At 40.3% G+C, this 24,556-nt stretch overlaps 1 protein-coding gene across 1 annotated transcript in view; it reads left to right on the plus strand.

The window, feature by feature from the left end:
* Positions 1-239: 239 nt before the first annotated feature.
* Positions 240-24,556, plus strand: part of GOLIM4 (golgi integral membrane protein 4) — a gene marked incomplete at its 5' end in the record, with an annotated part of 33,555 nt that continues 9,238 nt past the window's right edge. Inside the window, 7 exons of the mRNA XM_080622969.1 lie at positions 240-426; positions 17,966-18,040; positions 19,283-19,332; positions 20,065-20,118; positions 20,634-20,784; positions 22,122-22,204; positions 22,786-22,869. Of these exons, the coding sequence (XP_080479095.1) occupies positions 240-426; positions 17,966-18,040; positions 19,283-19,332; positions 20,065-20,118; positions 20,634-20,784; positions 22,122-22,204; positions 22,786-22,869 (684 nt within the window). The remainder of the gene's footprint in view (positions 427-17,965; positions 18,041-19,282; positions 19,333-20,064; positions 20,119-20,633; positions 20,785-22,121; positions 22,205-22,785; positions 22,870-24,556) is intronic.

A 24,556-nucleotide genomic window follows, 5' to 3' on the forward strand; every position in this document is an offset into this window, starting at 1 on the left:
AAGTCCCGCCGGCTCCGCTCCAACGCGCAGGGCCCGCACGCAGGGGGAAGCCGCACGGGGAGTCGCGGCCGCGGTGGCGCGCAGGGACTGAGGCTCTCGGCCGGCTCCTTCTCTCTTCACTCCCTCCTTCACCCGGCGCGGGCCTGGGGCCTCCGATGTCTCCGCCTCGTCGTCTGCCGCCTCCAGCAGCCTATTGCTAAGCCGTGAGGGGCGGGGACCCTCGGGACCCCTCCTGGGACATGGGCAACGGGATGTGTTCCCGAAAACAGAAGCGGATTTTCCAGACTCTCCTGGTCTTGACTGTGGTGTTCGGTTTCCTCTACGGCGCGATGCTGTACTACGAGCTGCAGGGCCAGCTGAGGAAGTCTGAGGCCACGGCGCTCAAGTACCAGCAGCATCAAGAGTCCCTCTCAGCTCAGTTACAAGGTACTTACCTCGGCAGAAGCCTCTGCCGCCCTTTCCTAAGGCTTGTGGAATACCTTCCTCCGGGGAGGTTTGGGCTCCAACTCTCATATAACAAAGTTTTGCTTCTTAGGCGCTTCTTCTCCTCTTACAGACTGCGGGGTTTCGATACCTAACCGTGGGTAGGATCCTACCCTTGCTGAAGTGGGAGTTTCTGTTAGGGACTGTTGGAGACCTCTCATTCTCCCTCACTCCCACACATTTGCTTATTTCAAAAGGACTTCACATCATTTTGCAATTCCTGGTACAAAGGGAAAAGGCAGGCATACATTCATCTAACTGTAGAGGCCCCATCCAGTTATGGGACTTTTTGCATGCTTCTTGTTGTTTTGTCAGTATTAATTTTATACTGCTGAGACAACATTAAGCAGCAAAAACCTGAAATAGCTCCAGGAGGGAGGAGAGGGATATTCTAATAAAGCCTTTTTTAAAAAGGATATTTTGAAAATGAAGTGCAGATAAGTAATTTAGATATGGCTGTTCTGTTGCTTTTGGAACTTTGAATTTCTTGGCTTAAAGGTGCTCCATAAATACAAATTCTTGTGTATCTTAGTTTTAGGACACACCAAATATGGTGCATCATGTGGGTGTCCTGTAGTTGAAACCAAAAAGATGCTGATGTGTGACATCTGCATGTCCAGAATTCAGATGCGAAGCAGCAGATATATAAGTGAGGCATCAGTGGTCTCACAAATGTGAGACCTCAAGTGTCTTAAAGTGCAAGGTTACCAGGTTGGCATATACAAAGTCCAGAACCAACTTTCAGACTTTCATTTCTCAAAACTCTTTAAAACAAGAAGAGTGGTCCACTGTAGCAGCCGCTATAGTATTTAACTTCAGGGTAAGTTAAACCATACTTTTCACTGTGGAAGCATACATAAAAGCATGCCTAGAAGCATACAGTTTTTATGTAGAGAGGGCAGAACTGGGCTTATGTTGTTAGCTCTTACAGTGATTAGTTACTTGAATATGTTTAGCTACTACCTAAGACCATCATTACTTAGTACTTCAATTTCAGGCCATTTCCAAGTAATGCCATGGAAAAAATTGACAGAAACCTCCATTTTACTCATGAAAAAAAGGTGTAACTTTGGCTGGGAGATGGGTATGTGGCACATGGTTAAACGGCTACTTTTGCTAGTCTGTAGATTTGCCCACAGCATTTGAAGAGGGCACAAGAGCATCTTGTTCTCAAGCTAAAATTCAATGGGTTAGCTTTTTCTGCTGCTCTAGGTATACACCAAAGAGGAGCATGCAACAAACTTTACCCTAACACAGAGGAGAGACTGTCTTCATCAGATGTATCAGGTCTGGACTGTTAGTTTAAACTTTCTGTGTCTGAAACATTATTTTGAGTAGCCATCATCTAGCTAAGCAGGTATATGAAAGTAACAGGCAGTAACAGTGCAGCATTTTATATGTCTTCTCTTGCTTGTTTCAGTGTATCAGTGAGAAATGTAAAATATGAACCAGAATCTGAAAATATTAATAAATTTGATTATCGATACAGTAAATTCAGATGGTTCTGTAACCCATGCCGATGTATCAAGCCTATTGAGCAGGAACTTATCTATGCCTGGTATGGTAGCAGTAAACCTTGTTTTAAAAAAATAATTACTAGCAATTAAGTCACAGAGGGCAAGGAAAGATATAATGTATCAATAAAATTGGTTCTTTAAATTATGGCAGTTGGTAATGTACCTAAAAGAGAGTGAAGCTGAGAGCCCAGAGACATACTAAATGCAGCAGCAAGCATTAAGTGTGTGATTTCCCACTAAAGTAAATGGAACCTCTGTGCCTAAAGACCTCAGATGATTTGGCCCTAGTGAGCTAGAAATAAACTTTTTTGCTCTGTCTTTCCCTGTACATTTAGTGGCATCTTTCCAGGATGGCCTGCTTTGTATGATCACTTGGATTTTTGCAGTAGGAGCTTATTAGTGAGGAGAACATAGAGAATTCAGAACCTGTGCCTATGTCCAGCTCACCTGGAGATACACAAGCACCATGCTAACTAGTGATATACACTACCAAAACCATTTCTTAGCCTTTCATAGTTAACTCTTTGATATGGTACAACAGGAAGGAATTTTCTTTAAACAGACTTTGAAACGACATGAAATGCTGACACAAAATTGTGACTGCAGGTGCAGTATGTGACTGCACTTTGAACTTTTGATTTTAAATGGCCAGGTTTTTAAAGCAGAAAAGTTTCTGCTGCCAAACAAAAAAAAAAAAAAAAAACCACAAATTCAACCTCTTAAGAATATCTAGTCTACATCTCTTTGCTGTCCTTAACATAAGACTTTATTCCTTGAGCTCATTCTTTTATGAGAACAAGAAGGACTATGACTGCTAACAGTGCAGTTTATCTTTTCCATGCACCATTATAGTTCCTCTGTAGGTACTAGTCTCAAGGTAACTTCAGGACTTGAAGTATGAAGGGGCCACTCTGAAATCTTTTGAACAGGAATTGGCTAGAGGGCAGGGTCTCTGACATGGTGTTTCCAGGTGGAATGAGGGTGCTGTATCAACAGTGGTTGATTTCTTAGTGTTTACAGCTCTCTTCTGGGTGATTAATTAAGACTCTGAATTTCATTACAAGCTGAGGAGAGAACTGAACTTTGGACTTGAACTTCCTGAACAGCCATTTCATCAGTAGGCTTTTATTGTTTTAAAAGGGGAGAGTGTGAGAGGGGACATTTTCAGGTTGTCCTTTTGAGGATCCTGAGGCTGTTTTGTGCCAGGCTGGCTGGATTTAAATGCTTGGAGGGCAGTGAAATATCACCTGTTTTCTGAATTTTTCCTGGGTTTTGTTGTGACTGCTGGTGCTTGTAAAGACAGTTGCTTTCCTGATTGTAGACAGAGAAACACTGTTAGGGCTCCTGCGTGAAACTTGAGTCAGTCTGTGGGATCATAGGGAACTCCTAAGTTTATGTATAAAGTCGCAGTTTTGGATCTCAATTCCTTTGGTCTGCCCAAAATCTTCAGGATGAACCTTGGAGTCTTTTCTACTGAAAAAGAAGTAGAAAGAGTCTTTTCTACTGTTTTTCTATCTCTGCACAGTTTTTTAGGTTTTCCATCTTTGTTAGTAATAACCTTTTTTTTTTTTTTGGTACTTTTGCTGAATGAGCAGAGCTTTCTGGTTTTGCTTGAAAAGCTAGTTGCCTTATATTTTTCTGTTACATCGCTTCATTTTCCTCAAATGAAGCTGGCTAAATTTTCTGTATATGTGGGAAAATAGCACTCTTCTACTGAGGCAGAATGTACAGAACACTGAAAAATGGTGCAGGAAGAAGTCTCAAAACCATTTAACTCATGCACCTGATCTGAAGAGAGCTGCATATGACTCCGTTTTGTAGGGAGTTCTGCTTCTTGATGTTGTTTGCATACTACTCAGCTGAGAAGTGATTGTGCCTCTTGAAATAAGACCAGTGTGAGACTGGAAGGATGGCAGGCTTGGGGAATGTGGTGAGAATATCTGGTGCGGAGAGGCTGAGATCTTAAGCTTGCCCCCTTTGGACAGCTCACATCATAGAAGATTTGGTGTTTGAAAGCTAAACTTCTCAGAAAAAAGAATGTCAAACTTTGGCATTTTTATCTCTTTAATAAAGTTCTCTTGGGCATGGAGAAAGTACGGCTGTTTTTGTAACCCACAAAGGGAATACCAGAGGCAGAATTCAGAGATGACACAAAATGTCTTGGCTGTGAAGAAAACTTAAAAGTCGTTGTTATCTGTAAGGTCTTTCACAGAGAAGCTGATCTTTCTAGTAAGCTCATTATTTAAAAATGTAATTCTTCTAAGCATTATATTTCCAAAACATGAACATAATCTTTTTTTATAATTTCTTAAAATTATAAAAACAAAACTTGACACTCTTTGCCTCCTACAAAGATGTGTCAAACTAATCTTAAACTATTTGCCATATAGGAACAGACTTCAGTTGCTATAACAGAAATGTTGACTGCTGTAGAAGAACCTGATCTTATTTTTGACTGCTTCAAGATTGAATGTATCTACAAATGTCTCTTTAGCCCTTACAGCTTCTGCCTTCTCATTGTCTGGGTATTAGATAACCTCTTGTGTACTATTTTAATCTGTTTAATCTGTTCTAATCGTTAATCCTAATAAGAGCCTACATTTAGTGCCTTTTACTACCTTATTATTGCCGCTCTTTCACTTAGAGACTTAACGTATCTGATGGCTTCAAGCAATATCTGTGCAGTCTGACACCATACTGTAAGCTTGGGAGCCAATGCAGCAGTGACTCTGAAGTTGAGAGTTCAGAGTTTGCCCTCCTGTAGACAAGGTGTGGATTTCCTCAGAGCTTCCTGATCCAGCAATAGAAGCACCAGCTGAAAAGCAAACACTGACTTCCTCTTATGCCTGTTGTGCCATTTGTCCTATGTTTAATAGTTCTTGCTGGTTCAAATACAAAATTATTCATTATTTCATAGAATCACAGAATGGTTTGTGTTGGAAGGGACCTTAAAGCTCATCTATTTCCAACCCGCCTGCCATGAGCAGGGACACCTTCCACTAGGTTGCTGAAAGCCCCGTCCAGCCTGGCCTTGAACACTGTCAGGGATGGGGCAGCCACAGCTTCTCTGGGCAACCTGTGCTAGTGTCTCACCACCCTCACAGTGAAGAACTTCTTCCTCATCTAGCCTAAATCTACTCTCCTTCAGTTTAAAGCCATTCCCCCTTCTTGTATCCCTACATCATCTTGTAAACAGCCACTCTCCACCTTTCTTGTAGCGCCCTTTAGGTACTGGAGGGTTGCTATATGTGGATGTACTTTACCGTTGCAGCCCTCTTTTATAGTAATTTATTTAAACTTGTATCTTGGCAGAACTAGGAAGAACTTCACAATACTTTTTGATGGCTTATTTTTCACCGGTGTCATACAAGTAGAGTTGCATCTCTGCAGCTCCTGTATGGTTTGTTCTCAATAATAACAGCAGCCTGAATTCCTGTCATTCCTATTAGCTTCAGATTGCACGTAACAGTACAGTGCTTGTTTTGATTGTGTTTTGTTGCTATCTGAGATATGAAAAATCTGTGGTAGCACTGTAATAGTGGAGGTTAGTTCTCTGTGTACTACTTGCACACAGGTGTACTTCATATCAAGTACCGTACTGCATGAAATGGTAATTGCAGCTTCTCTAATTCTGCTACCTGGCTTCCTGAAGTCATAGAATCATGGAATGGTTTGGGTTGGAAGGGACCTTGAGTATCATTAAAAGATCCTTTAAGAGAGTGGATAAGGCACTGGCAAAGGTTGCCCAGAGAAGCTGTAGCTGCCACATCCCTGGAAGTGTTCAAGGCCAGGTTGGACGGGGCTTTGAGCAACCTGATCTAGTGGAAGGTGTCCCTGCCCATGTCAGGGGGCTTGGAACTAGATGATCTTAAAGTCCCTTCCAACCCTGTACATTCTGTGATTTTTATTATCATCTACTTTCAACCCCCTGCCATAAGGAGGAAAACCCCCTGGTACACTTTGGTTTATAGTAACCTCATTGAAAAATCTGTCTTTTGTACTTCAATTCACATTAACCACTGGGTATTTAATGCTCTGAATACTTAAAGCATGTTACATGTTTGAAATTATTTGGACAAAATTTAGTAAGATCTATGTGCTGTAAATCCATATTCATATATGCATTTGCATGCACATATATGTATGTATAAATGTATATCTAGATAGATACATGTCTGTTTTGCAGCTCAACCTGATAATTTCAGGTTATCTGGAATCATCAAGATTTCTTCATAATCCAAGTACAGAAAACGTGCTAGAGCTTTATTCAGTTAACTTGGGGAGTTGGTTTGTTGCTTCCAAGTCCATAGCGAGTAAGAATCCTGACAGCAGAATTTCATGACTATAAAGTTAAATTAGAGCAAATGCTCATATTTCCTTTTTTTTTTTTTTTTTTAATACCTGTACTCTGTGTCCAAATGCTGTTAAATCGCTTTCCATGTGGACATAATTCTTCTAGGATAAATTTCTACCAGTGCTCTAGTGTTGCATCCACACCCAAGTTGGAGTCTGGGCTGAAGATCACAGAGCATGTAGTCTAAAGCAATATTAAGCAGCATGAGGTAATAGGGTGGTTTTGTTCCCTGGGTTTTGTTGCTCCCCCTCCCCAGTTTAACAGACTAATATCCTGAATATTAGGATAGGGCCAAATATCCTGAAACTGTTTGTTTCTGAGGATGATTTAAACCTCTTAAAGCTTGTCAGTGATTGATGTGTCTGGGTTTATGAACACTTCAGAGCTGAGAGAGGAGGAGGGAGGCAAGATGGGTGGATGCTTTGGTGAGTTTGCCTTTTGGCTTCTTTGACAGTCCTCTTCTGTTACACATTGCTAGCAGGCAGAGCTTTGACAGAAGCTTCTGCATCACCTAAAACATTGTCAGCTTTCTTGAAGGAAGACCAGGAGGGAAGCAGAGGATGAAGCAGCCGCAGCCATGATCTGACAATTGTAGCTGCAAACTGAGCCAGAAATCCTGTAGGTAACAGCATAGTTTAACTGATACCTGTCTGGGCTAAGCGCATGATGTGGGAAGAGTCTCCGGGTGGTTATAACTTTGCAGTTGTACTGACAAAACTTCAAGGTTAATACCTGAGAGTTAAGCACTCTTGGAGTAGTTAAGATTGTTGCATTCCTGGTAAAACCAAAGCCTAAATAACAGAGTTGAATTACTTCCTTATACATCCTATGTGAGTAAAACTGATTGACTTCTTAAGTTTTAAATACGATGTTCCAAACACATTGTCTCATTGGGCTGGATACAGGCTTGTCAACCTGTGTATCTGGGTGGGGCAACCTAACGAGTAAGGCTTCCACCCACTGAGATTTGAGTACACATTATAGTATCTGTTATATAGTGGTGAGGCTATTCACAGCAATCTGTGGCTAATACTCATTTTGGAATAGGATCCTTGCATAGGAAAAGTAATTAAACCTGTCCGGCTGAAAGTCAGGTGCTGTTTTTGAGCCTTAATGAAAGCTAAATAATTCAGGTTACTGGAAAAAAATGAAATATACAGAAAAGCTAATTAAGGCAGAATCTTTTGTTGGGTGATTTTTCTTGGGATTTTTAGGATTCAGGGGCATGAATTTCTAGTTAGAGCCTAGGGTAAATGCTTAAGGAATTCAGCCTGTTTGGATGCTGTTCCTTGTTTAAAGAAGGGTCTTCGAAGCTAGATGCAATTCTGATCTTTTTCTGGTATCTAGCAACAACCAGCTTCCTGAGATTTTCTACTATGTATCATTAATTAAGAAATAAAAGAATCTGCAATTACCTCACGTCTTCCTCTACTTTTTTTTTTTTTTCTCACCCCTAAAGTATCTGAAATTATCCTAGTATCTTATTTTCCTGAGGTGACTCAGATCCCTGAGTTTGGCAATCATTTCCAAGGCTTAATTACAGAGATGTTGGGAGAAGTGTGGCCTGCAGGGCACAGTGAGCAGTCTTTTCCTATCCATGACACTGTGCTAAAGAATGCCTTTTTCAGTGTTTCAGTTAACCTGTCATACTCGGATGCATACTCTGAGGTTTGACAGTGACCTTCTGTTTCCAAAAAAACCCAAAAATAAATCATGAGCCACTAACTCAAACTATTGATTTCTGTATGCAGTTTCTCAAAACATACAAGTGGAGCAGGCTCCAAGTCCCCTGTGTTAGAACTCTTGGGTAGAGAACTAATTTAAGGAAGCAGTTTAGCAGTTTTGTAAGGTGACAACCATCGCTATTACATCAGTTTCTGCCATATTCCATTACGATGAAAGTGCAAATTATGTTTCAGTTAGGAGAGGCTGTTAAAACAACACATGTATGTGTATTATTACATTGTTTTTCAATGTTGACTTTGCAGTAGTTTCTGAATATATATTTTTATAAAGATCCTAACACCATGTAGACAGAAACACTTGGCTTCTGCATAAAACTGAAAAAAGTCTAAAACAATTTTTGAGAGAAAGAACAGGCCCTTTTTTCCTACAGCTGAGAGTTGAGCAGACCCAGACATTCAGAAGTTATGTGAGAAGGAAACTGTTGTCTCTGCAACTCTTTGGAATGCCTGTGCTTTCTTCAAAGTGATCTGGTGCGTCAAGACAAAAATGGCAGAATAATGGAGAGAAGAAAATCATAAGAAGAAGAGGGAAAGGAATTTTTTTAGAAGTAAATCTGCTAGCCTTAGGCATTTAAGTCTAAAATCACTACACAGGTTTTGTTTGAGCTGTTTGCATTTATCATCACTTCAAAAATAAAATCCTTAGCATAGATAGGGGTATAGAAAACAGCATATGCAAGGTGAGATGCTAACCTGACCCAGCGTGTTGTAACCATGGGTGACACCAAAGGTTGGCAGAAATCTTCTGTGCAGTGTGCAGGAAATCTTTTCTGGGATGGAAGACAGGATCTCTTTCCTAGTAAAAGTCATGTCTGAAGCCTAACTATTAGGGATTAAAAATGTAATCTCATTTAATACCCCTTCTCAAACTTTTATTTTTAGGAGAAGCTATTACAGTTTACTGCTTCAATACGATAAATACCAGTCTATATCCCAACATATCTTGCTATTTGATTTTAAATCTGTTGTTTCCTAGAGGGATTATTGACTTTGAAGAAAGGAAGTACATGAGGCATGGTAGAGTAAAGGGATTCTATTAAATTTAGATGTTTACTCCAGTTTAGAAATTCATTTTCCTGTCATCCTTAACTGAATAGAGGCCACAACCATGTCTTAGAAATAAAAGCATGTGTTTCTTGGGCAAACTGCATTAGTGTGCCAAATTCCCCAGCATTCCTGTGTTTCCAGAACTGCACTGAAAGCAGCACTTTATGCAACACTTCTCCACATTTTGCTTCAGATTTTCTCTTTTCTTTTTGAGGATGCAAAACTGAAGGTTTGATAAGTATGAATTTTCTTCTATGCTTATCAGAACTCTTCAGGCATTTCGGAGCTTTCTGAAGTCCTCTTATGGTTAGTTCTGATACCTTGTCTAATCTGTTACCAAGCTCTGCAGTTTTAGTGTGGGAAAAACCCCTGGACAGAAGGCATGTTTCATCAGAAGCATCGGCGCCAATTCCTGTCCTGGTCAAGACACCAGGGACTACATTAGAGTTTGTAGAGCCAAAAGCAGGAGTCTCACAGCTTTAGTTAAGGAATCAGCTGTGAACTTCAGTGGATTCCAAACACTCAGTGTCATGTCAACTACCAGGATACAGACAATTCCAAAATTATTCTTTGTTTTGGTTTTTTATTTGTTTTGGTTTTGGTTGTTGGTTTTGTTTTTTTTTTTTGGTAGGGTTTTTTTGTTTGTTTCGGTTTTGTTTTGTTTTCCTAGATGTATTCCAACAATAAAGAAATCTTTTCCAAGATTGAAAATGTTATCTAAAAATGCATGTAGTCAGTTCTCTGTTTTCTTTGGACAGATCTTATTTGGTTTATGGCTAAACTTTGACCTAAGTGCAAGCAGCTGATGATTTTCCACCTGCAACTCTGCATGGAGCTGGTTTAGTAGCAGTGATGCCTCTTGTTCTTGTAGAACCACTCTGTACTGGGAGCCTGATGAGGGAGGATGTTAGTCTGGTGTAGCTAGCTCCCTGCACTCAAGCTAGTAAGACCAAAATCTCCATAATTTGCTCAAGTCACATTCTCCAGTTATAGTTTCTTATTGGAGTATTGACTAAGTTGGAGGAACAGGTGTATTTTAAGTGGTAAGTTATTCTTTGTGCTGGGTATTTGAAAGCAGAGGCTACGCTTTCTGCTCATGCAGTTGTCAGTGATCTATGACAGACACTACAAACCCCCTGAACATGAAGATTCAGATATTAAATACAAAATTCTCACTTAAAATAATTAATACTCTGAGCAACATAAATGACCAGAGAATTAAATCAAAGCAGTGGTTATTTTGGAGCAGAACAGCTGATGCATGGTTTAATTTACTAGGAGGAATTTTGTTCTTTTGCAGTGACTGGCTATAATTTCAGAAAGCTATTATTTGATTATTTTTTGCATGAATAAATTGAGAAGTATAGGAGTTTGTTTTAAAATAAATGTGTCAATGTACCTTATGCAGTGCTAGTTTTGGTTTTCAGTAAGCAAAAGGAGAGCAGTCCATCCCTGACTGTATGCAAAATTTTTCCATAATTAAGCCAGCAAAATGCTTGGTTTTTACACACAGTTTCAGATTGTCTTGGCTTCTATTTCTGCCTTTTTTTGTATAAATACAAACCAGAAAACTACAAGGGCATAAAATCTGAAATAGTTCAATATTTTGTTCAATATGTTTTAAGTATATCACTTCTATAATGTTGTTTCCTTGTGCTGTAGTTAAAACATAGTTTTCCTAGTCTTTATTGTGGGAACGCTTCTACTGTTTCTTAGATTTATTCAGTGTCGTTAGAATATCCATTTATTGCTTAAACTCTCAATTTAGAGTCTTTGAAATAGATGAAGCTTACACTGTGACCAGTATGGTTGCCAAGACTACTGAAATCTGCTGGTTTTACAGGAAAGGTATTACTGTAAGCTCACAGGAAGGTTGCAGAATTGCATAAGAAACAATAACATTGAAATTAATACAATTTCTTGCATCATGTATATTTAAATCTCAATGTAATCTTAATTTTCCAGTATGCAAGAGAGTGGGAGCTAGGGTATTTTAGACTCTGGAATCTGCTTATGACAGGCCCAAATACCGAAGTAATATAGTTGCTAAATTGCTAATAAAGTGACATAGAAAATACTTTCTTTTAAACATACACTAATGGCTTATTTTGCTTAATAATAACTTTATTGCTTGGAGGTGCAAAGCAAAGATAAGAGAAATAGCCATGTCTGTTAAATGAGGTTACTTTTGTCACATTGGCTTGACTCCTGTGTTGCAATCTAACGTTCAGTGATGGTCAAAGTGATGTAATCTGCTGAGAACCGACAGAGCATCTCACACCCTTCTCTTCCACTTTTCCTGTGGAAGAGCATGAGAAAACTCTTAAATGAAGAAATTCATTTAATTGGGATTAATTCAGTAACTATTTAAGATTTCCTTGTTGAAGGTGAAAGGTGTTTTAACTAGCAGTGATGTTACCAAATCTGCTCTTTGAGGCTGGATCACTTCTCTGAGTTTAGGCTGTTCTTTATTTTTTTCATGTAGGTTATATTATATAGGTTACGTAAAGAATTAAACTGATGCCTGCAGTTATTCCAGCTTTGGAATAGTGCATATTTGCTGTAATATGACAATGCTTTTCCCCTTTTTTCGTACAATTCTATTAAATATAACATAGGAACAAAATTATATTATCTGTGCAAAGATCAGTACAAAATGAAGAACTTGCCCTAGGAAACAATTATTTGTGAAGTGCCCTGTCAAGTGCGTTACACCAGCAGGAATTTGTCAGATTCCTTATATAGGTTCCAACCCCCAGCTGTGAAACCTATAAGAGAAAACCTGGTTTTCAGTGTATTTATTTCTTTGAGATTCTTGCTCAGGCATCTTTTATCTCGCCTAGTAGTGAAGAAGTAGAAATCCTCTGCTGTAGTTGTGGTTTAAGCCAGTCGGCAAGTCAGCCATGCAGTTTCTACTCCCCACCCTCCCTCCCGGAGGGATGGGGAGGAAAATTGAAAGAATGTAACTCCCACGGGTTGACATAAAAACAGTCCAGTAACTAAGGTATAACACAAATCACTACTGCTACCACCAATAATAATAATGACAAGAGAAATAACAAGGGAAGAGAATACGATACCACCCTGCTGAAAACAAGCCCGACAGAGCAGAGACCGTGCCCTTCTAGGTAACTCCCAGTTACATCCTGGGCATGACATGCTGTGGTATGGAATACCTCTTTGGCTAGTTTGGGTCAGGTGTCCTGTCCCTGCTTCCTCCCGGCTTCCCCTCCTCTCTGGCAGAGCATGAGACTCACAAAGTCCTTGGTCAGACCAAACATCAGTGTTATCATCTCTGTTCCCAGGCCGAAAGTCAAAAACACAGCACTGCACCAGCTACTAAGAAGGAGAAAAAATGACTGCTACTGCTAAACCAGGACAGTATCCACCCCTTATTCCATACCATTCACATCATGCTCAGATCTCACATTTTCAATATGCCCTCACTCTCATCTCAGTGCACTCTTACCTTAGTGCATGGACCAATCCCTATAAAGCTGCTGAGTCCATTCGGTCCATGATGTTGGGCTTCATCTCTTGTAACTGTCTTTCAGAGCAGGAGAGGCTGTGTGCAGTGTTCACACTCGTGAATAACCTGGGCAATAGTGTCTATGGCTAAGTCCACCCCTCGATCATGAGTCCATCTCTGTGTTGCATCTCTGCTCTGATGGCCTGAAGTGTCATGGGCCCACCAGGCTCAAAATAATTCACCCTATCCCTTAAGCAGTTTCTGCAACTTCTTGTTAGGGACTCCATACAGCTGCCTTCCACCTCCGACGCTTCCAAAGCACTGGAGGGGCCCAGGGGACCAGATACTTGCCCATACTGTCCCACACACCCTGCCACTCATGACTGTCCAGCCTTGGGGAAAATCTCTTGGTCCTCCTATATCGTCATCTAATCCTAGACAAGGCCCAAACCTGACTCTGCTTAACTCTCAGGGGATGACAAAATGGTCATGGGTAAGACACACTCTGTATGTATGCCAACATGTTGATCCCCATCACAATCAGCAAACAGGTCCCAAGGGTACCCAAAGGCCATTCTAAACCTTCAGAACTCTCAAATGATGCTGCTGTGCTTGTCACCGGGGCTGGTGTAGCTGCTGTGCTTGCCAACTCTCTCACCACCAGCTTCCCTTTTTCTGAGTCCAGATCTTCCTCCTCCGCCTTGCTGGGAAATGCTGCGGGGTCTTCCTGCATCCTTCTGGGGCTCAGGCTTGCGGAGCTCGGCGGGAGGCTGCCTGCCAGGGGATCCTCTCAGCCGCCATGGGGCTGGGCTCCGCCGCGGCGCTCGGCTCCTCCGCCGCCTCCTCCCGCTGCTCGGCAGCTGCCTCCTTCCCGCCCTCCGGCCCTGCTCCTGCTGCCGCTTGGTCCCCAGGGCCCCTCTCCCGGGCCGCTTCGGCCGCCACCGGCTCCTGGGGCCGCTCCCCCTTGGCTCCCCGCAGCCTCACAAAGGTGGAGGCAAGGACGAGGGCCAGGACGGTGAAAAGCAGCAGGACGGCCAGGTACAAGTCCACGGCCACGTCCATCCCGCCCTGTTGCAGGAGCCCACCTGTTTTACAAGCCATGACCATGAAGTACAGTGAAACAAGAACCTTAGCCCAAGGCCCACACTTGATAAACACTAACACAGCAAAAACTGGCTCTAAGTAAGCTACCACACACTGAAAGTGTGAGATCAAGAGAAACAACTTGGAGAGCCAATAAATCAGCATTGTGCCTCGGTCAGATCTGTTGTTATCTCAACCCTTCATGCCCCACGTTAGGTGCCAAAAAGAACTGTTGTGGTTTAAGCCTGTCGGCAAGTCAGTCATGCGGTTTCTACTGCCCCCCGGCTCCCGGAGGGATGGGGAGGAGAATCGAAAGAATGTGACTCCCACGGGTTGACATAAAAACAGTCCAGTAACTAAGGTATAACACAAATCACTACTGCTACCACCAATAATAATAATGATAAGAGAAATAACAAGGGAAGAGAGTACGATACCGCCCGCCGGAAAAGAGAGCCCAACAGAGCAGAGACCGTGCCCTTCTAGGTAGCTCCCAGTTACATCCCTGGGCATGACGTGCTGTGTTATGGAATACCTCTTTGGCTAGTTTGGGTCAGATGTCCTGTCCCTGCTTCCTCCCGGCTTCCCCTCCTCCCTGGCAGAGCATGAGACTCACAAAGTCCTTGGTCAGACCAAACATCAGTGTTATCATCTCTGTTCCCAGGCCGAAAGTCAAAAACACAGCACTGCACCAGCTACTAAGAAGGAGAAAAAATGACTGCTACTGCTAAACCAGGACAGTAGTAAAAAGAGCCTTGTAGTTTGGACTCTTCTTGCCTAGGAAGTTCCTGACTGGTGGAAATAATACATGTTTATGGGAGATAAATTCCTATATGTACTTAGAAAATCTGACCTGCAACCTATTTCCTAAAAGAGCAAGTGAGAAAATATGGCAGCTATGCTTTCTTTAATTATTCTTAATCAAAATCTTATGTTGCACATTATGGACTTGTATCAGAGAAAAACATTGGTGAACCAACCAGTAAATGAACTAGAAGGGGAGAGGTGTAGGAGGGATGTGTTTTTAGCTGGTTTTGGCCCTCTGAGGTCTATTTTAAGGCATAGCTAGCTTTGTTCTGATATTTCAGAGGTTAGTGCACAGAAGGCAGCTGTGAGGATGCACTACCTCAGATAAATGTAGAGACATGGCTTGGAAGTGCAGGGTGAAGACAGGGAAGCCAAAGCTCAGAAGTGGTGCAGTTGGCCATGAAAGGTACAGAGCATTGTGGTCCCGAAACCACAACCTATTGCATTCTCTTTCTCCTGTCTTCCTGCCCTGACTATGAGTTTGTTGTGCAGGGTTTCCCCCACTCCCAGTTGTTAAAACACTAGGAGGAGTTGAAGAAGATAGCCTTGCAGACAAAGAGGTGAAATGGAAAATGTTACCTCTGAACCTGTGGTTTAGTCTGTTTGCCAAAAAGCCTATTTCCACCTCTCATTGTATGGGGGGGAAACCCATTACAGATTTTCATTTCTCTGTTGAGTTGCTACGATACAGCCACTGTTCCTTTTGCAATGTAATTTGACATTCACTGTCTTTGGTGCCTAGATAAAACCATTACTGTGGTGCTGCTATTATTTTTTTTCCTTCTCTGAAAGCTTACTTTCTGGTGACTTCTTAAATATTCATTACGTGCTTGTTTTGTTGCAGAGGAGCTGATACATTAGTTCATCTTGACTGATGCCCTTGACATTAGAAGATAAATAGCAAAGTAGAGATAGGTGACAAGGATTGATTAGCAATGCTTCTAAGCCAGAACATAAACACTTATAGATAAGCCAAGCCTGCAGAATGCACCTTGGTGGAATTAACAACATGTTTTGAGGTGCAGGAGTTTTCTGTGCCTGCCAAGATACAAAGCTTCATTTGATGATGCTTCTTGAAGGTTTATGTTCACCAGTGGTTTATTTCTCAGAAAATGAGTTTCCAAGTTTTGAAGGAAAAATCACACATTCCATTAAAACAAAGTAATAACTCTTTACAAGACTGCAAGTTATAATTTGGACAGTGAAAGGTACTTTCGTTAAACTGAGCTTGAACAAATGTAATTGTACACTTGCAGAAGTTTTACTTAAGATTTTTCCTTTGCTGCAAACTTGGGCTGTTTCAGGTAATGATCCTTCAGTCTAGTGAGTGATGAGGAAAGGGTAAATAGGGACTGATGTGCCCCATTCCTTGTGAGAGACACATGAAACTAGATGTTCAAAACCCAAGCTGAATTAAGTGCTGTTTTACTGGCAGCTAAATGGTGGGATTTTCAGCCAGAGGATATTTGATGTCCTAAATACACATGGATACAACGAACAATTAGACAAATTTGGTGTACACAAAAGAACTGCAGGTGCCTCAAACAGTCTTGGGGAGTCATAAATTGCAGGGAGACAGTGCCAAAGAAATACTGTAAGCTGACTGTATTCTGTATTAGGCATCTGCTCATGTCAGTTCTTGAGAGGTGGCATAGTTGGTCTGTTGGACCACTGGTAGGACCAAGAGTGGTTGTCACACTGTAAAACCTGGAAATAAGGTTATCTCTGCTTTGTGTGATCAAACCTAGAGCAGTGTGTCCCCTGCCATGCCACCCAGTATTGCAGGTCACTGGTAGTTGTCACTGCTGCTCTCTTAAAAACTGTGCAAGTTGGCACTGTCATCAGAAATTGTTGCAAACCCTGTCCCAGGTGCTAGGTCCTGCTATCCACCGCCTGCAGCATTAAGAGCAAAGGGAAGAACAGTACCAGAACAAGCAGCAGAACCACCTCTTCAGTCGTAGTCTCAGCTCAAAGTTCTTGTTTGTAGAGTTTGGCAAAGATGTCAGAGCATCTTTCCAAAAATCACATGCATTCTTTTGTAGTCGGTGACTTTTTGGGACAGCAAAACACTATGTGACACTGCATGACTACAGTTACCTGAGCTGCTGAGGATGTTGGGGGTTGTACTATGAGTGGTGCACCTAAAGCCTCAGCTTGTGGCTTTTTGACTGAAGCGCTGTATGCAGACCACTTCATTCATCTCTAGACTATTGTACGGGTATTTTGACTCAATTAAGGAAAATGCATAAATGCATTTAAAAATCAGTGAAGGTTAAATTTTACTGTGAAATGGAAATGATTTCCTGATGAGCAGTCTCTGATACCCTAGCCTTACAAGGAAGGATCTAACTGAGCTTTATACTTTTGGTATCCAAGCCTTTCAGACGATTTCTTATGTTCTTGCCTTATCTCTGTAACTGGGGGGTGAAAAAGAAACTCAAAACCCCCCAAATCCTCCTCAGATTATATGGATATTGTGAGTATGGCATATATATACTTGCTGTTAGCACATGCTTACTAAGAAATGCAGGATGTTGTACCTAAGTGTTTCATTGTGCAGTCTGTGAGTCTTCAACAGTACTGTGCTGGAAAAGGATACTATTACCTAGTTTTACAGAAAAGAAGGTCACAGAAAACTGGGTTGTCCAAGTTTTTGGAACAATTTAGGAATGGAACTTGGGTTATACATAGAATCATACTATAGTTAGGGTTGGAAAGGACCCTAAGATCATCAAGTTCCAACCCCCCTGCCATACGCAGGGACACCTCACACTAAACCATGCCACCCAGGGCCTCATCCAACCTGGCCTTGAACACTGCCAGGAATGGAGCATTCACAACCTCCCTGGGCAACCCATTCCAGTGCCTCACCACCCTAACAGGAAAGAATTTCTTCCTTATATCCAATCTAAACTTCCCCCACTTAAGTTTTAACCCATTACCCCTTGTCCTGTCACTACGGTCCCTGATGAATAGTCGATCCCCAGCATCGTTGTAGGCCCCCTTCAGATACATGTCTTGACCTAAGCAGCCTGTCTATTGTGCCTCTGTGTCTTTGAAGCTGTTGTGCTCTTGCACATATCTCTTTGCTTCCTTATCTCTTTAGAAACACAGAAGGAGAGAATGAAAGCATGGGAAAATGTGTACCTGCAAACCTAAGAAGGAAGGAGGATTTGGTAGCTTTCACATAGACACACCATAGCTGACTGTCTCCATAAACAAATCACAGGGTTATCACAATCTATGTTTATGCAATGCAAATAACCCAGAATTCGGGCATGCAAAAAAGAACAAAAGTTACTGTCCCAAATTATAGAAACAGTCCTTTCTCCTGTGACCTCATCCCACTTGCATTTTCCTGGTACATTGTGTGCCAATGCTCTCTGGGTGTGCTGGAGGTGGGTGGTGGGTTTTGTACATACTACTTTTAAAATTAATTGTCTACAAAATTTCTTTCCAGTTGTGTATGAGCACAGGTCGAGATTAGAAAAGTCATTACAAAAGGAAAGGCTTGAACATAAGAAAGCAAAAGAAGGTAAGAATGTGCTTTTCACTTTAATGTTTAAGATCACTTGATTATTTTAGAAAGTAACTTCAGATGGATTTTGTTTGATTTTTAACAAGTTTTCAACGTATAACACATTAGAGGGACCACCTTGGCAGAGCTGTGGTGATCTTTTTAGTAAATCTCTTTCTTTGCTTGTTTAATCCAATCTTTTTAAAAATAATCTTTTTAGTACTTTTTGCAGATCCCTGCAACATAGCATAGTATATACAGAGAATATGTGTATATCGACGTACATAAACTTTACATATGTGTGGAGTGTGGGTGTGTGTAAATCGTGTTCTGGCATGCTGAAAATTTAAAACTTGTACCAAAACCATGGGATTTTTTTCCTCCATTCCATCAGTGTGAAATTAGACTCTCAATCAGTATTTTTACACATGCTTACATACCTTGTTCTAACTAAAACTACATTCAAGGTGCTTGTGCAGGGGAAGTTTTTGTACACGTCTTATTTCTTACACATCTACCTTCTATGAAACTTCAGCAGAATGCAGTTCCCTGAGTTTTCTCTGAGTCTTTTGTTGCTCTAAATTCACCACAATTTCCAGAGTAAAGCCTGTATTCTTCCTAAAACTGAGGACTAAGACGCTGAATTAGAACAACTACTAAGCAAAGATTGAAACCGAGTGAGAAATACTCTTAACAATTCAGTTCTTGATGGCTTTCTGGTGCCATCTAGTGTAGAGCTGTCCCATTGCTACGTGAAGCTGAATCAGTGTTTTTAAATCCTGAAATGAAGATAAAGGCACGAAAGGGGAATTTTTTTGTTTCATTTAAACTTAGCCTAGACTTTCACATTTTTTTAGGTATATAGAGTTTTATCTTAAGACAAGAATACACAATTTATAAATGTCCTTTTCCTTTTGAGTGATACTACTGGGCCTTCACTCTAGGAGAGTTCATGCAATAGATTTATTTATCCATCCATAGTCTTGAGCCTGTGATGTTTTACACTAAGATATGAAACTGTTTAATGAAAATATTTTATGGAACTATGAAATCCTTAAATGAAAATATTTTTTTTTTTTCAAAATTTGAGCATTTTGTTAAACGCTCTGTAGGGTTGGGGTTTTTTTAAGCTCTTTTGGAAAATTAACTGCATAAGTATCCAGATCTTAAGAGAGTTTATGTATGCAACAGTTATGTTATTTAAGTACAGTTTCTAATTTCCTGGGGGGTTTTCATCGGTATTTTCCCTTTATGTTACAGATTTTCTTGTTTATAAACTAGAAGCACAGGAAACACTAAATAAAGGAAGGGTAAGTCATCATTCCCAGTACAAGTTTTTAATAGTTGATGCTATTTGAGTTGCAAGAAAAAGAGAATGCTTCGCAATTTTAACTCATTGAAGGAAAAGGTCTTACAAAATACTAATTGAACGAGCTCTTGCTTCTAATCTGCATGTCTAAGTGCTCTGCAGTTCCTGATTATTTGAGCTGTAGCAGGAGATACTAATATTTTTTTCAGAAAATTAATTTAGAAAATATCTTCCTGTTTATATATGGTAGTTCAAACATAATTTTTCTGGTTTTAAGAGGAAGAAAGAATAAGAAGGTACTGGAAATCTTTTTCTAGCTTAGTCCACAGAGAAAAGGACAGTGACAACTTTCTAATGCATGGTCTTTTAACTGGAAAGTATAAAAACATCAAGAAACTTTGTTTTATATACCAAATGCTGGAATGAAAGCTGTGTCTGGCAAAAGACCCAGAAACCTGTAGAGAACTCCTTATAAAAGCAAGTAAATTAGGATTTTATGACTACTATGTGTAGAAACTGGGGAGCAGTTTGTGAGCTGAGTAACCCAAGTTAAAAAACATTGCTGTTGCAGTAAGTGCAAAGTGGATGTTCTTGCAATGTTCCAAAGCAAGTGGAAAGATTTGTTTCCTGGGGAGTTAAGTCCTTTGGCTTGTGACTCCTAAATAGCTGCATGTTGAGAGGTTAGAGGAATGATAGTATTACTCTGTTTGACACTAGTGTTTTCATTTTACAGCAAGACTCAAATAGCCGGTACAGCGCACTGAGTGTACAACACCAGATGTTGAAGGTAGGTAGCTGAGATAGCCAGTTTCACAGGACACGGGTCTTCTGCTACACCAGGGAGATACGGCCTTGCTGGCTTCTGGTAGTTCATTCCAGAGTGTCAGTGCATTGATGGTGCTTTCCTCTTACAACAGTACTGTTAAAAGATGATTTACTACAGTTTTTCCTAGTCGGGCTTTCCAGTGAGTAATTTAATCTTATCAAGTGTGTTACTTGTATGGAATGCTGACTTATCAGACTTTACATAGTTTGGCATGTAAGGTGTTTCTTACACACATTCAGCAGCTCCCAGTGGGACAGTGCAACAGCAAGGTGAGGTGATGCAGCCCTAGAACTGACTACTCATTGCAGAGATCATTTTGTGTTTGAAAAGAGCTGCGATATACATGCTTTGAATAACAAACTTCTTGTTATGAATGCTTCCTGTTCATCTGGACTTACTTAACAAATTGCCAAAGACAATATTAGCTAGATATGCAGATACAGCACTGTTCCAGTGTCCCAACTTGGTATTTGCAGAGTCAACATGAAGAACTGAAGAAACAGCATGCTGACCTTGAGGAAGATCACCGAAAACAAGGAGAAGAGTTTAGCAGAACATTCAATGATCACAAGGAGCGATACTTACAACTGCAGCAGGAAAAAGAGCAGGAGATCTCTAAGCTGAAGGGTAAAAGTAACCTGTGTCTGGCCACCCATATTAAAATGTGTATTTGTCATTGTGTTTCGTGTGATGTGAGACAGAAAGGCATTTTCTCTGTTCTTGCTAACAGTGTATTCATGCATCTTATGCCTTCTTATAAGTTACATTTTACTGATGATTTTCTGGGGCCTCTTTCTGAAATGTATTCATATGTGTGCTTCGTGTTTCTATCTATATTAGAGAAACAGTAGGAAACACAACATGCAAAAGCCCATCAGGTGTCACAGGCTGGTTTATCCAGTTTTTCATTTTTAGTTCTAAGACTTGTATAAACCTGGAAAATAGGTTTGCCTCTTTACTCTTTTTTTGTAATTCAAAGGCAATGGATGAATATTTGGCACTTCAATCAGAGATTTAATTGTGCCTGTTTATGAAGTGACTTTATATACTTTTTAGACCTCATGTATATATCAGCTTCTATGAAACATGTTGCACTATACTTAGATGATGAAACTCATTTATTTTTACTCTTGATATCCAGTTTCTTATTAAAGAGATTCTTTGCAGTTCGCAGGCCTCTTCAACCCTAATTACACAATTGCATAGAACAAAAGGGTGGGGTATTCCCCATGAAGGGCCTTCAGCCACTTTCTACCATGTGTCTCTAACATATGAGTTAGTTTTGGAGCTGTCTGCAGTTTTGTCTGCACAGTATTTTGCAGGCAGAGGCTGTGTTTGTTAGTTCTGCCTTGGCACCATACCAGTGAAGTCATACACCTAGCTCTTGGACTGAGTTGGATTGCAGCCTAGCAGCTTGGAGTGTGGGAAGAGCTTGCCTTTGTCTGCTTGCAATATTCTACATCAACATAATGTAAGAACTGGGAAGAGAAGCCCCTCTCCCTTGTCCCAGAATGTAAAGCTTTTTTAGTATGCTGGCCATCTGGGCACCTCTTCCAAAAGAATATCTTAGTCCTATGACATGAAATTCTCACTCACCAGATGCGATGTGGGGGAGGAGAGGAGGGTGGCTTCCTCTTTGTCCTTTAAAGATTCACATTACCATAATGAATTTTGCTGTCTGCAGTCCCCAGTGTGGACAGCAATGCATAATTCCAGTTGCAGACTGGATGCACTAACATAAAATTTAAACAATTTTTTACAATGTTATGCTTGAAAATATAAAGCGTTTTATAGGGCTGGTTTATATATATGGTTTTTATATATATGGTTTATTTTATAATGTGTGTTTATTTTGTATGTGTGGCATTTTATGTAGTTTGTGTTATAGTCTTTAATTTTGATGCTTAGTTTAGTAGTATAAATCTGACTGGGTTTAAATTCTGTGTGTCATTTATTTTAAACAGAATCCCTTTATAACTTACGGGAGGAGAACAGACAGTTGAGAAAAGCTCACCAAGACATTCACACCCAGCTACAAGATGTCAAGGTAGGCTCTGCTTTGAGGAGAACTTTAAAGACCATTATGAAACTGAGAAATTTTCTGAAGTTCTAACAAGCTGGAAATGGGCCATGCTGAATTCTTATAATTTCTGTTACGTGGCAAAAAGGAGAGAAATATGGCTGAACTGGATTTCTTGTTTGCCACTTGCACTTAAGGTAGATGCTCATTTAAAGACCACAAAAACGGGGGGGGGGGAAGGGAGAAGTATTTAGTATAGAAATTGGAAATTTGTTTTTGGAAGTTAAAAATTGTGTTCTGCCAAACGAGGTTTGGTGGAATTTATGTTTTCCAGTTTTATTTTTTTCTTAAGCTGTTCATCAACAGCTACTCCAACTTTCAACTTTATTTCAGTTATGCAAATCCTGGCCTCCAAGTTTTCTTTCCTGGTGTGCTTGCTTTCTCTGTTTAATATGTATTCCATGTTAAATAAATGCTGTCATTCCAACTCAGGATTTTCTTTTCTAAATAAATTGAATTACCTTCCTAGTTCAAAATCCCCCAGGCTACCTAATTTACCTTTAGAATGAACTTTATATGAAACATGTAATGTTCTTCTTTTTGTGTAGCAACAGCATAAGAACTTACTCTCCCAACACAACCAACTTGTAGTGACATTGGAAGACCACAAGAGTGCACTAGCTGCTGCACAGGTCAGAAAGGAAAGCAGCTTCTACTAGCTCTAACCTTCCTAAAACTTCTTTCTTCTAGTTCAGCTGACTGTAATGTTATGCATGTAGCCTTTCGCATGGGGAATCTGCAGCTAGCACCATGCTGCACACTGTAGGGAAATGCATGCGTTAAAAAGTTGCTCTTAAGAATAAGCTGCAACAAATCATAGGGCTGTCAGAAAATAAAAACCTGTGTTATAGGCCCAGAGTGCATGTGTTACTGATAAAAAAACAAGTATCTCTGCTTCAATGAGAGCTGTCAGATACCTTCTTTTCTCTGTCTTCTCTGATAGAACTTCTGTTAGTTTAACATCCCACACACTGACATTCACATGTATCCCGTATAAAGACCTGGATGCTGGTATACTATAAAGTCTCTTTGTGTCGACTGGAAGGTTTATAAGGCTACCTATAAACCATGTATATATATATACATCAGTGCAGCAGAAGTATATATGGAGGAATATAAACTCCAGGTGGAACCCAAAATAGTTTAAAACAAGCAGCAGTATTACCTTTCTTAAATGTCATTTTTAAGTGAACTATCCATGAAGCACAAGCTTTAGTAGGCTACTGCAGATTTACTCAACTGTGCTACTACAAGCTGTGTGGGCCACAGGGAATCTGAAAGTAGGAATAATGTGGGAGCAGAGGAAGACTTTTGGTGAAAGACTGGAGGGAAAGGCAATGAAGCAGTGTGGAGTTATTTTTATTCCTGACTGATTTTCCTTATTTAAGTATTTTCATGGTCCACAAAATCATTCACAGCATTAAAACATTGGCTCTTCCCCCCGCCCCATTTTCCTTGTTGTGCATGTCAGTATGTGTAGATATTAAAAAAAACAGGGAAAGACTGGGAAAGTCCATCATAGAGTAAGTATATGAAGAATCCTAATTTCCACTACTAAAATATGCTGGCAGCTAATTTTAAACTCTTCTCCCACTGGCCATGTTAGATACTTGGTATGTATCTGCTAAAATCTGAAATTCCACAAGGGCAGATGCAGGGTCTGATTTAAGGTTCACTGAATCCAAAGGGAAGCTCCATATACTTCTGCTGGCTTTGATTCAGTTCTTTAATTAGAAAACCTGTGTCACAGAGCCTTTCTATCTGCCATCAGAATGTGGCATTTAGAGCATGGAGAACCTTTCCTTAAGAAAAGATTGCACATTCTTTCAGAACAGAAGATATTTAGCACAGTTGCATGGTTTCTCCTGTAAACCAGCTATAAAAAGTTCAGAAAGGATTATTGCTTAGAAACACAGCTCAATAAATGACCCCTCTATTTCTAAGTGTATTCTAGACATTAAATATCAGTAGTCAATACTGCACTAATGAATTTGTGGCCTGAATCTTTAAGGTGTTGTAATCTTTGTACTTTTCCATTGCTCAGACAGCAGACATTCATTATATATTTTTATAAACCCTGTCTTTCTGCCAGTATTAATGCCTTTTAAACTATGGCGTTGAATTGCAATGTTCAGCTTAGTGACTCATGTAGCAGAATGGAGTACTTGAATTCTGATCTGGACGTGCACTGTTTAAATATACCAGCCCATTATTCTCTCTGCATGGTCAGTGAGTGGGGGGAAACAAATAATCAGAGTAAATATGTCTTATTTTAGTAAGTTAGTCTTAATGTTAAGTAAATATTACTTTTTTTCCTCT

The sequence above is a fragment of the Psittacula echo genome (genome assembly GCF_963264785.1).
Source record: "Psittacula echo genome assembly, chromosome: 7".
Classification (NCBI taxonomy): domain Eukaryota; kingdom Metazoa; phylum Chordata; class Aves; order Psittaciformes; family Psittacidae; genus Psittacula; species Psittacula echo.